At 46.9% G+C, this 16,794-nt stretch overlaps 1 protein-coding gene and 1 long non-coding RNA gene across 2 annotated transcripts in view; one reads left to right on the top strand and one right to left on the bottom strand.

The window, feature by feature from the left end:
• The window catches only part of CPAMD8 (C3 and PZP like alpha-2-macroglobulin domain containing 8), a 52,400-nt gene extending 35,606 nt beyond the window's left edge, over positions 1 to 16,794 (top strand). Inside the window, exons 36-43 of the mRNA XM_079328235.1 lie at positions 3,034 to 3,121; positions 7,206 to 7,280; positions 7,848 to 7,953; positions 8,037 to 8,147; positions 8,754 to 8,966; positions 9,924 to 9,998; positions 15,283 to 15,440; positions 16,196 to 16,794. Of these exons, the coding sequence (XP_079184361.1) occupies positions 3,034 to 3,121; positions 7,206 to 7,280; positions 7,848 to 7,953; positions 8,037 to 8,147; positions 8,754 to 8,966; positions 9,924 to 9,998; positions 15,283 to 15,437 (823 nt within the window). The 3' untranslated portion in view covers positions 15,438 to 15,440; positions 16,196 to 16,794. The remainder of the gene's footprint in view (positions 1 to 3,033; positions 3,122 to 7,205; positions 7,281 to 7,847; positions 7,954 to 8,036; positions 8,148 to 8,753; positions 8,967 to 9,923; positions 9,999 to 15,282; positions 15,441 to 16,195) is intronic.
• Positions 14,365 to 15,265, bottom strand: LOC306813116. Its single transcript, XR_013776940.1, has 3 exons — positions 15,144 to 15,265; positions 14,917 to 15,056; positions 14,365 to 14,469 (listed from the first exon to the last, which is right to left on the bottom strand). It is a non-coding gene; the product is annotated as an uncharacterized lncRNA (long non-coding RNA).

The raw sequence follows: 16,794 nt of genomic DNA, 5'->3' as shown, positions 1-16,794 counted from the left end.
GGTTTAAAGATGGCCCATTAGCAGATAATGTGTGCCAGGAGATCAGGGTCACTGCCACACCCAGCTCCAACAGATGGGGACAGAATTCACATTTCTGGCCACATCCTGCATTGCAACCCAAGACAATAACGTAAGATTAGCACCTGGTGTGACTGTGGCACAGTGCATGATGTATGAGACATGGGATGTTTTCTCCTGTTGCCCAATAAACTGCTGTCCTAACTCAGATTCACAAACCATCCTATAAATACAGATCAAGTTTTCAATAAAGTGCTTCTTTTGCCCAAAAAGAAGAGTATTGCTATTACTTGCCACTCTTAGCAAATAGCAACAGCTCCCCACAGAAGGTTGGGTTTGCTGATCAGTCCCTCTGTGCCAGGAAAACACCGAGTTCTCTCTTGCTGTTCTGGATCCCAAGCAGGGTAAGGCAGAACTTTCAGAGAGTTGTAGGACAGAGTCACCCCAAGGTCATTCTTGATAATTTCAGTGCTAAGTGTGTGTCAAAGGTAGATAAATTAGAACAACACCTTGAGGTTTTATCACTGAATTTCATTATTGCCTCTCCAAACCCTGAAAATTGAAATGTGGTGTGATTTGTTTGTATAAGGATGAAAAGAAAAAGTTCTGGATTATTTACTTAAAAGCCTCAAAGAGCAAGGTGAATTCAACTGGTTAACTAATACCTTAATTGTGTCAATAGTTTCATAAACATTACTGATTTGACTTTATTATTTCAACTCTTTAGTGGTTCAGTTTTGGATACCAAAACCTAACAGAAGATGCTTGTTGCCACAATATGAATTTGGAATCTATGGTAAAGGCACAATACATGGAGATATTTATAAGCTCTCAAATTCCTTATCTCCTTACTCCATATAATGAAATGTAAAATAGCTTTTAAAAGTGGCATGATCCAGAACTTTAATTTCTATCTCTCAAAGCACTTTACAGAAATACAAGCAATTCTGTCTCATTTTATAGATTGGAAAACTCAAGTTGTTGTGAGAAAACAGCTTTGCTACAGACAAACAGCAAGAATAGTTTCTGACCTGTATTAAATCCACTTACAAGTTTTGCTTAAATACCTTGGCATTGCTGCAGTCATCAGAGATTGCTGATATCTTTACAAAGCATTTGGATTTTTTAGGGAGATTATTGGGAATTTGGCCTAGAGAGATAAAGCCACAACCAGAATAAATAAGGAGGGCTCACAGCATCCTGCTGTGCAACAGAAACCATCCCCAAGAAATTCATAACTGATTTGCTTGTTTGTGATGGGGGGCATGGCAGGTGGGGGGGCTGCTGCTTCACTGACCCCCCCAGGAAAAGTGCAGTGAGTGGCTCAGATGGAAATGGAAAATTCAGAGTTTAATGGGGAACCCTGGCTCCCCTATCAGTTTCTGTCCCCTCCCTTCCTGCAGAGCTGAGCAGGTCTGCAGTGCCCCAGGACAAGCTGGGATTTTGTTTTCCCTGGCCCAAGGGCTGTGTTGTGCCACCATGTCACTGTGCCAAGCTCTCCTCCCTCTGCCCAAGCCCTCAGCCTGTTCTGGGGAGAGGATAAAATTCTGCAGCCTTGTCAGATGCTGAGGAGGCTGCCCTGCATCAGCACAACCTCCCTGCTGATAGTCCTGGAACTTCTGCCCTGGGAATTGCTGGAGCTGAGACAGAAATTTGAGAGGGAGCCCAGTGCAAGGAGATGGATTGCTTGGAAAGGAAACAAAAGCAAATGAAATCTTCCTTTCCTCCCCTTCCTCATGTAATGATGCTCTCAGCTCCATCAGCATCTAGCTGGGGCAGTGTGAAGAGAGGAGTGCAGCTCAGGATGACAGCTGAGATATTTTGGGGGTGTTCTCAGGATGTAATGAAGTGTTGTCATGCCCTGTGATGTCCCTGGGGCACTGCTGAAGGCTTAGGGAGAGCACAGGGTGGGAAATAAAAAGCTGTGATATACAACAGAGATCAGGAAAATGCAGGCAAAGGGATCCTGGATGATTTATTAAGGAGTGTGGAGCATGGAGTGAGATGGGAATTAATGAGGTTTAATTAACAAGGTCCCTGGGAGCCCTGAGGTGCCTCACCCAGAGCTGGCTCTGTCCCCAGGCCACCTCTGCTACTGTGAGCCTTGGGCTGGGGTGTGGAACCCACAGCAGCCCCCACCCTGAGCTGGGGGCCCTGAGGAGACAGCTCAGAGCTGGAAAATTCAGTGCTGGGAGCTGGGGAATGGTTTATTCCCAGTGCTGGGCTCAGGTGGGACACAGCAGACAGGTGAGCTGCCAGGGAGGGAAGGTGGGAAGGAGCCTGATCCTGGGTCCAGGAGCTGCTTTGGGATGGAGGCTGCTCTGCTGTGCTGCAAAAATTGAAACTTTAGCAATGGCCCCACAGACCTTCCCTTATGTGTGTGGGGGTTTTGTGCACACTTAATTTCAGAGGGTTTTCTGAGTTTCCAGTTATCCTCTAGAGGATGACATATGCAATGAACTCTTTAACACCAAGGCAGTGACTTTGCTGATTAATTAGCAAAGTCCTTTTCTCAGTGTCAGGCCTGAAACAGCCACTTATGAAACCCCAGGGCTGAGTGACCTTGCCTGGAATGAGCATCCCTCTCCCACCACACTCCATCCACACCCTCCCCTCAGGGTGGGACAGAAGTTTCTTCCACTCCAGGGGTTTATTTCCTTTTACCAAGTGCATTTTCTTAGTGATTAATTGAAAAAGAAAGCAAGCAGCCCCACAGGTGGCTGCATCCTCTGCTTTTCTGCCTCTGTGTTCCAGGACATCCTCTACACTCTGTGAGCTGGGCATGATTTTGTTAAATAAAAACAGAAAAAAGGATTTTTGAAAACCAAATTAATTTGCTTTCCACAAGCATTTCAACAAGGAGAGTGCTTTTAATATGTTAAAGCACTTTAAATATGGTTGTGGGTTTTTTGTGTTTTTTCTTTCTGGAGTTGGTTTCTCCATTCTGAGTTGTCCATTTGTTGTCTTGGATCTTGAGCTTGTTCCCATTTTCTCTCCTTTTGTTCCCATGGGAAGATGGCTGCACTCTGGATCCTCAAACATGGCTGTGCTGGAAGTGCCTCTGTTCTCAGGATTTCGGGCAGATATTGAGAGCCTGGAGCAGGTAAGGGGCTGGGATGATGGGATGGGATATTGGAATGGGATAATGGGATAATAGGATGGGATATTGGGATGGAATGGGATGGGATAATGGGGTGGGATATTGGGATGGGATAATGGGATATTGGGATGGGATATTGGGATGGGATAATGGGATATTGGGATGGGATATTGGAATGGGATAATGGGATATTGGAATGGGATATTGGGATAATAGATTTGGATATTGGGATGGAATGGGATGGGATAATGGGATAATGGGGTGGGATATTGGGATGGGATGATGGGACATTGGAATGGGATAATGGGATATTGGAATGGGATAATGGGATATTGGGATGGAATGGGATGGGAATGCAGCACTGGGATGTGGATCTCTTAACTGGGAGAGGTTCCCTTCCAGGGGTAAGAGGCCACTGAGTGCCAGAGCACTGCTGAAAAGATGCAATTAAATTTGGGAAGGGGGAGGAAGAGATTTCACTTGTCAAGCAAATCTCTGAAATGAGGGAACAGATGTTCTGAGCAGGCTGAGCAAAGCCAACCCAAGGTTTTCCTGAGCCAGTGCACAGTAATTAAGTGAGACCCTCTGGAAAAGCTGAGGTGCAAATGTGCTCTAACAGGAGCTGTTTATGGCTGCTTAGTGGGCTGTGTTATCTCCAACATCTGGATCCCATTTCTTTGGAGGCTCTGTGTCTTGGAATTTTTTGCCCTCTTGGTTTTTTTTTCCCCTCTCTCTGGGAGAACATCGTGTTTGTGTCAGCCAGGCTGAGGTGGAGAATGTGCCTGGTGCCCAGGCAGCCCCTCAGGGCAGAGCAGCTCTAATCTGAGTTTTGCATTCATTACAACTCATTACATTTTGTGCAATGTTGTATTCATTGGTGGGGTTCTTACACTGCAAAGATTTTTTTTTTTTTTTTTTAAGGACTGTTTAATTGAAGAGGTGTAAATTTTTTCATCCTTCAGAGCTGGTAAAGAGATAAAAAAATATTTTTCTTCTAAAACACCTCTCCTATTAATAACTTTATCTCATTATATTGGGAAGGGAAGGGATCTGAGGAAAGAATTTTAAAGTAGAACCATTGTGAAGTTTAATTTGCTAATTCAAGGAGGAGTGCACATTGCTTTATCTTCTCTAGGATTTCTCTTGATTTGGGTCGTTTATAATTGAAACACCATTGCATTTTCTTGGAGGAAAAAGCCTTCTGGAGGGATTTAAAGATCATGTCAAAAGCTGCTGTCAGGTGTTTCCTGGGGTGTCTCTGTAGCCAAAGAAACTTTTGTACCAGTCCCTGAAAAGCAATTGCATCCTTTCAGAACAAAGGATCAGATAGGAAATTATTCCTCTTAAGAGAAAAACTGAAATTATTTATATCCATTCACAAGCTGCACGTGGAGAAATCTATTTTCAAATCCAAACATGTAAAATGGATCAGTTTTTATGTAACTCTGATATTCTCTAAATATCACACTGAATGTGGGTTCAGGTGGGGCAAGGACAGGAGTTCTCCAAGAAGAGGAAGAAGGGAAAAGGGCAAGAGAAAGGAGAAAAATTAGGTGAGGTGGGTTTGGTTCCTGCTTTCCCTCCTGTGCTGAAGGTGTTGCAGTGATGGACACGTGTAGTGCTGTCAAATACTTTCCCTTTCATAGTCAATCATGGAAATAACAGCAGGAAAAATATGGGTGAGAACCTGGCTTAGAACCAGAGAGAGCTGAAAGTGTCCCAGGAGAGCAACAGGAAATCTTGATGGTGTGAAACCTATGGAATGTTCTCTGAGCAGAGGGAAAGGGTCAAGCATGAAGGAGTTTTCACTGCAGAACAGGAAAGTTCTTAAGGAACAGATCCCTGTACTCTTTTTTTTTTTTTTTTTTTTTTTTTTTTCTTCCTTTGGAAAGAGGGATATTTTCCTAAATTGGGAAGGATTTTGTGTCTTCAGGAGGAAGCATTCCCCTTGAAAAGCTCAATTCCATGGGTTTTTATTGCAGAAACAGTTTTGCATGTCAAAAATGAAATGTGGTGCCAAAGCTCAAGTGTACCTGTAGGCAGGCAGTGAAAGTGCAGATCCACCTCTGCTGGGGGGATCTGAGAGGGGTCCCTGAAGGGGCTCCAGGAGAGCTGGAGAGGGACTGGGGACAAGGGATGGAGGGACAGGACACAGGGAATGGCTGCCACTGCCAGAGGGCAGGGCTGGATGGGATATTGGGCAGGAATTGTTCCCTGGGAGGGTGGGGAGCCCTGGCACAGGGTGCCCAGAGCAGCTGTGGCTGCCCCTGGATCCCTGGCAGTGTCCCAGGCCAGGCTGGACATTGGGGCTGGAGCAGCCTGGGACAGTGGGAAGTGTCCCTGCCATGGCAGGGGTGACACTGGATGAGCTTTAAGGTCCCTCCAACCCAAACCATTCTGGGATCCACTGCAAATAAAAGTGTTATGAGACATCACACAGGCAATTCATTGTGGTACCAGCACCAGTGCCCCCTTGAAGACAGCATATCCTCATGTTCATCATTTATTCCCAATTATTCTCAGTGTCCCTCTGCCCAGACACCCCCAGGGCTTTAAGATCCCTCCCAACCCAAACCATTCTGGGATTTCTTAGTGGCTACCCCAACATGAAATCCCCTCACTGAGGTTTCCCTGTGTATTTTGGCCACCACCTGGAGCAGAGGCAGGTCCCATCCTCATCCCTGCTGCCTTTTCCTGCCACCCCAATCACTCCCTGCCCTGCCCTGGAAATCAAAATTTTCCCTGTCCCAGTCTGGAGCAGCCCCAGGGCAATGCTGCTTAATGAGAGCTCTGTGCACACTCCAGCCACAAATCCCCCTAATAATGCTGGATGTCACAGGGTCAGGAGGTCACTCCAGGCTGGGATATATCAAACCTCACCAGAATAAATGCAGCTAAAGATGCTGCTGCAGTTTTGGGCAGACTTGGGTGGGAATGTTTGTATTGTGTCATTATAAATAATAATGATAGTAAAAATTATTATTATTATTATTAGTAGTAGTAGTAGTAGTTCCTCTTTCCACAGAGATTTTTAACCTATTATCTCAAAGTAACTTAAGAATATTAAAAAACAAAAACAAACTCCACAAGAATATCCTTATGTTACAAATGGGATTATCTGTCAGAGGTTGAGCTAATGAGACAGTTTGGAGAATAGAATTATAGAGCAGTGTGCTCTGGCCCTGTCTTGGCTCCCCAAACTTTGATTAAAGCACAAAAGTCGTTTTCCACAAACCCACATCCTGCCCAGCTTCAGTATTAGATATTTTCAATGTGACAGATGTATTCTAAATACAAATTATCAAAATAATAATGCTTGATCAAGCAGGACAGTCATGGAATTGAGATGCTCAAAGTGCAGAAATCATAGGAGGAACCTTTGGAAAATTGCAAATAAAGGTTTGGAGGTGTGGGAAGTGCCCTTAGATCATGTTCAGATAAAAAGCAGAGAGGTGGGTCTGTAGGTACAAAACCCCAAATTCCAAATCCCTGGGCCTTGAAGGGAGAGAAGATGAGGAGCAGAGGCCTGGCCTGACCCCATTTGTCAAAAGGGAGGATGCCTGGGGCTCTTTCAAATGGCTGCTCTTTTCAAATGTGTGGATTAATTTTCCTGGCAGAAGAATGTTTTGGATTTTTCAGCTGCTGGGAGGAGGGGACCTTCAATAGCCAGTCCAGCAGGGAGATTCCCTGGTGGTCTGAGGGGGGTAAATGAGAGATTTCATGGAGTGCTTTGGGTCTTGCTGGAGCCTCAGAAGGAATCTGGGAGCTGCTCAATGAGATTATGGATGAGCAGAGGCCCAGGGAGCAGGAGGAGCCCTCAGCTGATTTCAGCAAGGAAATTCAGCAAGAATTTAGCAGGAATTCCTCAGCAGGACCCAGGGAAGGACACAGGGTGGCTTTTCCCCCTCAGTCATTTCAATCTCTTTGTATTTTCCCTCTCTTATGGAAGCACCTTTTCCACAAGAAGAAATCCCTGGAGTTTAGTGTCTCCTCAGTTTTCTAAGTTTTACTTTTTCTCTCATTTCTACCTGTTTTCTATAAAATGAGATTAAACTAAACATGAGAATTTTTTTTTTTTTACCCACAGTTATTGATGAACAAGCAAATTGGGTTAAAAAGATATGAAGTGGATGGAAGAAAAGTCCTGTTTTATTTTGATGAGGTAATGGCTTTGTTTCTTATAATTATGTTGGATTTTAATGAAAGGCAAATGACATGGGGATGAGGCAGAGGCAGAGTGTTGGGGGTCCCTCAGGGGTGAGGATCACTGCAGCTTTTATTGAGCTCTTTTGCTGCAGGTGGCTGTCGTGATTTTGCTTGGAAACCAAATTATAATAGAGGCAGGTGATTCACTTCAGCCCATGGAGTGGTTTTGGGTGGTTATCAGTTCGATTTTTGCTTTGAAATAATATGACTTTGAGGTATAACTAGAGGTGCGAAATGCAGAATAATTTAGATTTCACAGACCTGAGAGTGGAAGGTGAGATCTGTCTTGGCTTGGTCAGCAGCAGGAAATTATCTGGACACAGCTGGAGTGTCTGCATTGCTCTGTGGCAAATATGTGTTTTAAAGGTCAGCAGAGCATCCTGGTTTAGTTCATCCTTTTGCTTTTTATTCATTATCTCTGTCCCTCTACTTGGAGGTGTCTTTGTGCTCCTTTGGGGACATGCTGTGTTCATTTGTCTCTCTCTCCAAGTGGAGTTTGAGTCTTTTCCCCTATTTCACACAGATTCCCAGCCAGTGCATGACCTGTGTGAAGTTCCAAGCTTTCAGAGAGCACATAGTTGGGAAAACAGCCCCAGTTCCCATCAAAGTGTACGATTACTACGAGCCAGGTTTGTGGCAGCTTCCCTTTGGCCCCAGCTGACCCCAGCTGTGCAGGCAGGAGGCTCAGCTGTGATTTCTCCTGTTGCTGCAGCTTTTGAAGCCACTCGTTTCTACAATGTGAGTGAGAACAGCCCCCTGGCCCGGGAGCTCTGCGACGGCACAACCTGCAACGAGGTGGAGAGCTCGGCCAGCCAGTGGGTTGGTGAGTCACCCCAAAACCACACTGAGCTGGAAAAACAGCACCCACAGGTGCTCTGAACACAGCACTGAATTTAGACAAATGTTGTGTTTCGCTGTCTGTGTTAGTGGAAGTTTCACAAAGGTTTGGGGGGGTTGCAGTGGTGAGGTTATGATGGAGCTGTGGGGCTCTTCAGGCACCAGAGTGGATGGGATTTGCAAGATAAAATGTTTAATTCTGGCAGAACCTGCACAAGGGGAGGTGTGTCAGTAAACAAAGAGGTAAAAAAATATTTACCATGCAATTTTGTTTTCTTTCTCTCCAATATTTTGCAGCGGAGTTCCACATTTGAATGTGGGAAGGCTGAACAATTTCAGGAATAACTTTCCCCAGGAACAGTGTGTTCCTTTCTGTGCTCTGTTGCCAAAAAACTATTGCTTTCTCCCAAGTCAGGAAACTGTTGCTCTTTCAAAAACCCAACTTCATTCCCAGAGCTTTTAATTCTATCAAGTTTATAAATTCCTGTTAAAAATCTTAGGGAATTCAACATAAAAAAAACCCCCATACCAGTGAAATATTTCCATCCCACCTTCTCTGTGCTGTGCAAAACCATCTTTGTTGAATTCCCAGGCTTTGTCCACTCTGGCCCTTGCAACAGCATCTTTGGCTGCCTGGAGGAGGAGCCCTTGGAGCAGTGCCTGTGCTCACGGGACTGTGGCTACGACGGGGAGCCCGTCTGCGGCTCCGACGGGCACATCTACCCCAACCCCTGCCAGATGGAGGTGGCATCCTGCAGGAACAACACCAGCATTGAGCAGATGCCCATGGCTCACTGTGCTGCCTGTAGGTTTTGTTTATTTCCACTTCTGGGGTTGCAGAACGTTGCAAATCCTAATTCGGGTTAATAGTCCGTGCGTGTGGAAGGGAATGGAGAATTCCAAACTTGCTCTGTGTGTATAACGGTTTTGAAGGCAAAAGCAGTGAGAGACTCCAAGTCAGAAATACAATTTAAAAGGGAAAAAGAGAAAAATAAAATACATGTAATAGTCAGAATACAACCTGACACCCTGCTAGCTGGGGTGCTGGTAGCAGTCCAGATGAAGTGGTTTTTCTGTAGAAATCCTGGCAGTGATCCTGGTAGCTCTTGTCTTCTGGAAACCAGTGGGTAAGGACTGCTCTGGTTTTCCAAATCTCAGTTTTTATCTAAGTAGGAAATGTTTGGGTGGAGCCTCTCCCAGTGGGATGATGTAATTTTATCAGTCATGCACTGGGACTCAATGGCCCATTAACAGGAGATATCTCCTGGAGGGAGGATGGGCTGTGGAATGATAAAGATGATTGCCCCACTTGATTTTTAACAGCTGGCCCATTAGCAGAGGATATCTCCCACTGAGATAAGGATCACTGCCCCATCTGGTTTCAGCAGATGGTGATAGAATACAAACTTTTGGGCACATTGTAACCTAGGACAGTGTGATTTTGCTGTTCATAGTACAGTTGGTTAAGTGGTAAGGCTGGCTGCTTTTTAGCTTGAAATAACTGGTTTTCTGTTCTCATGAATACATGTTTTACCAGTCAGAATGAATTGAAGAGAAAATCAGTGATATTCTTTGATCTGAAGTGAATACTCCTGGATAAAAATTAAATCCATTAAATGTAACATGCTTTGGAGATTCTGCATGGGCTTTCAAGGCAGGCAGTGTATCAGGGAACTGGATTCCCTCTGGAAATGCTGACAGTTTCTAGAGATACTTTAACAAATTATGTGACCAATGAGTTTATTTTTCTTTGTATTTGCAGCCAAGAACTTGCCAGAAGAAAGGGAGACACACTCCCACACAGCTGAGCAGCCCAGTGCTCCCCAGACTCCAGCAGGTAATGCAATACCTTTGCATTTATCCAAAAGCTTTCTCTTTAGTAAGGTTAAAGCTTGTTCTATCCCTGTATTAAGTACAGGTGGCTCTCAAGCATGTTTTAAGTGAAGATGCTGAATTTTTCCATCTCTTAGAGAAAAGTGAGAATATTCAGAAATCAGAAAGAAAATGAAGAGGTCAAGAAACTGAGGATGAGAGGTATTCAGCAGCAGGCAGCTCTCCTAGTCCTTTTCCTTTCAGGAAATTGTGCAGGAATCCTGCTCAGTTCAGCACCTACAGGATTTAGATTATTGTTTGTAGGAGTGGACAACCAACCCTCCTATTTTCTCAGCCTTGCTGTGTTTGAACAACACACTCTCTGTGATCTTTTCTTCCACTGTTAAGCTGGAAAGATCCCATTTAAAGCCAGGCTGATGTAATGTTCCAACAAACAACTGAGCAGGACGTGACCACAGCCCAAACCACTGCAAGGACTCGAATCCAGGTGGATTAACTTTGTCCCTGCAGTTCTGTGCAAAAATGGAGCTGAGAGTCTTGGTTCTGTCAGAGCTGCTGTTTGGAATAAAGGGCCTTAGTGAACAAAAATGTAAAGGTCAGTGGATGGAGTAGCCAGGAATTTGGCTGCTCATTTTATTTGGTGCTTATGTTCATGCACTTTTTTCCAAGGCTTGTGTCGAACTCGCTCATGGCTCACAATAAATCTCATCAAGAAGCAGTGGAGGGTCAATAGAATAGTTTGTTTTGGGCTGTTTCTAGTAAATAAACTGGACTAGATTTTTCCTGGCTGCTTTCCACTCATTAATTTACCCCTGGCCTCCAACTTTCCCAACAAATTGGTAAAAACAGTTGAATTCTTCAGGAGAAGCCTCTGTGCCTCCTCATGTCCCCCTTGTGAAGCAGGGTGAAAATAACCCATAGCCAACATCCTGTCCTTTCCCTTCTGGACAGCAGCTGGAGCACAGTTTTCTTATTAAGATGCAAAAACATGGTGAATATTCCATTATTACAGTTTCTAATGGTCATCCAGTCTTAGTGTTTAATGTCTTTATTATTTTCCTCCCTCTTTTTTTTCTTGTTGTCAATATATCTTTGTCTTGTTGCCTTTTATTCCATGCTCATGCCATGTGCTCAGCATGGAAACTCTGCAATCTGAACCCTTTCAAGCAGCATTCTCAAACTGTTCCATTTTGGCACTGCTGGAATTCAAGGCCATACTGAGATGTACAAAAATGGGGCTGCCATTACCTTATTTTCAGATAAAAATTTGATATGATTACCTGAGGAAAAAAAAAATATGGAACTTGATGGTAATCCACAATCCAAAAAATGTTCAGAACAGAGTTTCTGAAATAATCTGCATTGAAGTACAAGTAAAATCCCTCTGTGGTTTCTATTCTGAATTGACAGAAACAGTTCTGGCTCAGAAGGAGCTAAAGGGGAAAATCTGGTTATTTTATGTGGCATTGTTATGCAGATTTTAAATGAGTGCCATAAGGATGTTTGTCAAAGCAGGAGCACTTGGAGCTGGCTTTATCCTTGGGAGTGCCCAAATTTCCTGGCAGGAAGATGCTGAGCTGGGAGCAGCCATGGCAGAATGAGCATTCAGGAATCAAACTGACTAAATCCTGCAGCAGGAAAAGGGCCCAGCATGTGATTTTCATTAATCCTGCAGGCTCCTCTCAGGTCAAGCACAGAGGACATGAATCAAAGGGCAGCAGATGAATGAGCCCCTCCTCACCCACACCCTCCTGGGCTCCTGCTGCTGGAGCATGTGATGGGGTTAAGTCGGCTCAGGTGCTCCAGCAAGGGCTCTGCTGAGCCATGCCTAAATCTGTGACTTCCTAAAGGGATGCAGAGCTCCAGGAGCTGAATCAAGCTTAGGGCAGGCTGGTGTGAAACAGGCTGGATGTGTTAATCTGCAGGAAATGCCCCTTCTCAGAGAGGCACCGGGGGTTTGTGCTGTCTGGAGGTTCCTGTGTTTGCCATGGGACTGGGGTGGATGCTGTGGTTGTCTGTGTTACCCAGTGGGAACAAGCAGCTGCCTCCCAGCAATGAGTGGGAATTGCAGGATGTGTTTGGGCTCCCTTGGCACACACAGGGAAGCTCCACACACACCACTGGCTTTGCTGGAACCAATTCCAGCTGCTCCAGCTGAGCATAGATAGCCCTGCAACGTCAGGATGCATTGCTGTTGCTGCTGTCAGAACATTTTAAAATGCTTTCCCAAAGTCTGCAGTGAGGCAGAATGGCTGAGGTTTGACCTTAAAACTGCAGCATTTTTTGGTACAGATGGGTGGGATCCTCAGATTGCAGGGTGACAGGACTCAGCTGAAATAACTCCTGTGTGAATCCCCTTCCCCAGCTGTTCCTTCTCACAGGTGAATTACTGAGTCCCAAAAGGGTGGAACAGGATTTTGTTCAGCAAAATCATGAACCCAGCTCAGGGTGTGCTTTCCCAGCCTGCTGCAGTATTTGTTTGGATAGAAAGCTCTGGAGCAGCTGAGTTATTAACTGGAATCTCCCTGAATTTCTGACTGTGGCTTTCCTGAGATCCTTGTCATCCTTGGCCACAAGGATCTGGGTGGATTTTGGGATCCCCAGTAGCTCTGATAGCATCTCTCTGATGAAGTGTTGCTTTGATCATTAATTCTCTTCTGAAGCTGCCTAAATCTCCTCTGCCAAAGGCACTCGAGGTGCAGCCACAGCTCAGGCACTGATGTTGGAGGACAATGTGCTGAAATCCCATTCTGCAGGGATTTTTTGGAAAACAATGTTCAGTGTGTGGGGCAGCAGTGCTGGGGGTCCCAGTGCTGCTGGAGCCCAAAGCCCCCCCAGCTCAGCTCTCTGGCCTCTGCCTTCCCCCCACAGCTGTGTCCTTTGCTCCAGCAATCAGAAGGGCCACTGGCTGAAACTGGAAGAAAATTCTAGGTAGAATTATGACATTTTGTTTGGTGGTGGTGTTTTGTTTGGGGTTGTTTTGTTTCGTTTTTAATTAAATGCCATCACCCACACCAACTCCTACCAGGAGCATCAGCCTGAGCTCTGCTTCCAGGTGGAGTCATCCCCAAAATTCCCTGGCTGGAGTGTTCCCGACAGCTCTTCCAGCATTGATTGAACTGGCACAGGGCTGTTTTTCCTCTCCCCCCATCACTGCTCAGCAAACATTGGCCTCAGCACAAACATTTGGGGCTGGGGGAGTGGTTTGTGTGCAGAGGAAACATCAGCCTGTGCTCTTTGCTTGGCCTCCAGCACTGAATTCCTGGGAAGAGTCAGTTTTGTGATGTCCATCCCAGCCCTGGTGGACAGCAATCACCCATTCATAGAAGAGCTCATGGTCTGGCAGGTTCTCACAGGGAGGAGGCCAAGAGGGAGTGAACAGAGCCTGAATCCTCTGCCCAGTGCTGGGAGGATGTGGGAGGCAACAGGGAAGATCCCTCAGATTTTTTTTTTCTAGAGAACAAACGTTTTCAAAGGCCTCGATGAGTGTTCTCTTTAAATCAAGCCAGCTTTGGGTGGGGAGGGACTTTTCCTCCCTGCAATAATTCTGCCTCAGTGCTTGCTTTGGTTTGGATTAGAGCAGTGTACACAGAGAGCAGGAAGGATGCACAGCTGAGCTGGCTCCAGCAGCAGCTTAAACACAGATCTGCTGCTATTCCTAGAAGTTTTATCTTGCAGTTTTACCCTCTGGACAGGGAGCAGTCACTCAGCACAGCCTGCTGTGAGTGGGGTGTGTATGGGGTGGGAAGAGGAGAAATCCTGTTCCTGCCTGTGCTGGGTCTGTCCCTGCACCAAGTGATGGGATTTCAGTGTGTGTGACTGTGCTGGGACTCAGCTCCTCTTCCAGGCTGGGGTCACTGGCTCTGCTTGGGTTCCTGGCCTCAAAATCTTCACACTTGTTGGGCTGGAAAGAAAGCTGGCTGCCTGCACTGCTCAGTCACCAAGAGAGCTGTTCCCTCAGGGTGTCCCTCCAGCTTTGTCACTTGTTTTATGAAATGATGCACAGCTGAGGGCACACAGGACATGTCCCCCTGCAGATGGGGCTCCTGGTCACAGCAGAGATGTTCAGAGTGAATCCCCTGTTCCATCTGCCCTCTGCATGACACTTTTATCTCACTGTGTGCAGCCCTCAGGGTGATGGGTCAACTTCAGCACCTCAGTTAATTCCATGCTGGAAAAAGAGACTTGGAGTTTTTTTTAGACAACATTGCCCTTTCCCTTCTTTTATTTCCCTTTCTCCCCTTGTTTCCTCCTCTTTCCCCCTTGTTTCTTCTTCTTTCCCCTCCTTGTTTTCCTCTTTTACCACCCTTATTTGCCTCCCCCCTTTGTTTTCCCTTGTTTCCCCTTTACACCCTCTCTTTGCTCTGCCTCTTTCATTTTATTCCAGTGCCCAGGTCTCAGACTGGGAAATTGAAAACTGCTTTGGCACCAGCTTGTCCCCTCTCCTGTGCATGCCAGCAAACACCTGCAGCCTTCTTCCTAAAATCCTGACACCTGCAGCCTCCTTCCTTTGTGTCTGTGACCAAAACCCTGTCACCTGCAGCCTCCTTCCCTAAAACCATGACACCTGCAGCCTCCTTCCTAAAACCCTGACACCTGCAGCCTGCTTCCTAAAATCCTGGAATCTGCAGCCTCCTTCCTAAAACCCTGACACCTGCAGCCTTCTTCCTAAAATCCTGACACCTGCAGCCTCCTTCCTAAAACCCTGACACCTGCAGCCTCCTTCCTAAAACCCTGACACCTGCAGCCTCCTTCCTTTGTGTCTGTGACCAAAACCCTGACACCTGCAGCCTCCTTCCCTAAAACCATGACACCTGCAGCCTCCTTCCTAAAACCCTGACACCTGCAGCCTGCTTCCTAAAATCCTGGAATCTGCAGCCTCCTTCCTAAAACCCTGGCACCTGCAGCCTCCTTCCTAAAACCCTGACACCTGCAGCCTCCATCCCTAAAACCCTGACACCTGCAGCCTCCATCCTAAAACCCTGACACCTGCAGCCTCCTTCCTTTGTGTCTGTGACCAAAACCCTGACACCTGCAGCCTCCATCCCTAAAACCCTGACACCTGCAGCCTCCTTCCTAAAACCCTGACACCTGCAGCCTCCTTCCTAAAATCCTGACACCTGCAGCCTCCATCCTAAAACCCTGACACCTGCAGCCTCCACCCCTCGTGTCTCTAAAACCTTGACACCTGCAGGCTGCTTCCCTCATGTCTGTGACTAAAACCCTTCCTTCTGGTGGCTGCCCTGCCCTGTGTGGTGCAGCTCCTGCAGCTCTGGTTCCCCCAGCAGCCGAGGAGGGGTCCCCCCTGCACTCAGACCTCTCCTACTACTCCTACGAGTACGACCCCGACGCCTTCGCCGTGGACGCCGACGTGTTGGAGGAGCTGAGCACGGCCAGGGCTCTGCAGGAGGGGGACAGCAGCCAGGGACAGGCCACCCCCTGAGTGGTGAGCACACACTGGGGACAGGGCTCTGCTCTGAGCCAGCCTGGGGCGTCCTCCTGCTGGGGCAGTGCCCCACCAAGGGGTGTTTTCACAGGGGTCAGAGGGAATGGGGTCTTGCTGTCAAAGGTTCTGTGACCTCAGTGGGTTCAACCCCAGTGGGATGGAGGGAACTTTCACCTGTGCTCTGGGACAGGGATAGCACCCCAGGAAGGGCTGGAGCTGTGTCAGGGCTTGGATGGAGCTCAGGGAAAGGTTCTTCCCCCCGAGGGTGCTGGCACTGCCCAGGCTCCCCAGGGAATGGTCCCAAGGCTGCCAGAGCTGCAGGAGCATTTGGACACTCTCAGGGATGCCCAGGGTGGGATTTTGGGGGGTCTGGGCAGGGCCAGGGACTGGATTTGATCCCTGTGGGTCCCTTGCAGCTCTGGAAATGTGTCCTGCCAGGCAGTGACTCCTTGCAGCACCTTTGGCAGAGGTGAGTGGGGCACAGCCCAGCCCCAGGAATGCCACAGTGACCCCAGGCAGGGCTCAGCAGAAGGGGCTGATTCCAGCTCCCAACCCCACCAGGTTAAAACAACACAACTGCAACCATGCAAGTAACCTGCACTGCCTTTCCCTCAGCCTGGGCAGGGCCAGGGCTGCTCTGATCATCCCTGGGGTCCCTCCCAGCTCTGTGACCTCCTCAGCTTTTCCCTGCCCACATCTCACAAAGCTGCATCACAGCAAGGTGATTTTTCTTCCTTGTGTTCTTTTTCTGACAGAAATGCATAATTTAACTGAAGAGGCTCAGAATGGACTCCTGTATGAGTTTGTTCCTCCAGACCTGCTGCAGAACAGAATCCCAATGATGACTACTTCTGATGCCCTCAGAACTGTTGGCTTTGCTGCCCCTCGGGGCAGCTCTGGAGCTCTAAGGGGGACACTCAGCCTTATTTTTCTGTCCATTTTCCTGCCTTCTGTGCATCCTCTTTGGAGCCCTTCCAGTGATGAGAGACCAACATGCTGTGCCCTCTAGGTGAGAAAAAATAGGGGCTGGAATTCAAACCTATAGAGCTTTTCCAAGTGTTTTCTCTGCTATCAGGATATTCTGCAAATGCCATTTCCTAGCTCCACTTAGAAGCTAAGTCCAGGCCTTGTGCTTAGCTGAACTGCTGTTTGAGGAAAGATGGCTGAGGAGTTTTTTTTTTTGCTCAAATTACAATAATAAAAATCAGTGTTTTTTGCCAATTATGACACAGCAAGAGGCTGCTCATCTTCCCCAGCCCATCAATTTGCTGCACCCCTGAGACAAACACTTCCCTGTGGCTCCACAGCTCAGGGAAGTTGTTGGGAAGTACATTTTACCTGAGAAAACTGAAAT

The sequence above is a fragment of the Erithacus rubecula genome (assembly GCF_903797595.1).
Source record: "Erithacus rubecula genome assembly, chromosome: 28".
In the NCBI taxonomy this organism is placed as follows: domain Eukaryota; kingdom Metazoa; phylum Chordata; class Aves; order Passeriformes; family Muscicapidae; genus Erithacus; species Erithacus rubecula.
This window is presented reverse-complemented; position numbering and strand designations above follow the sequence as displayed.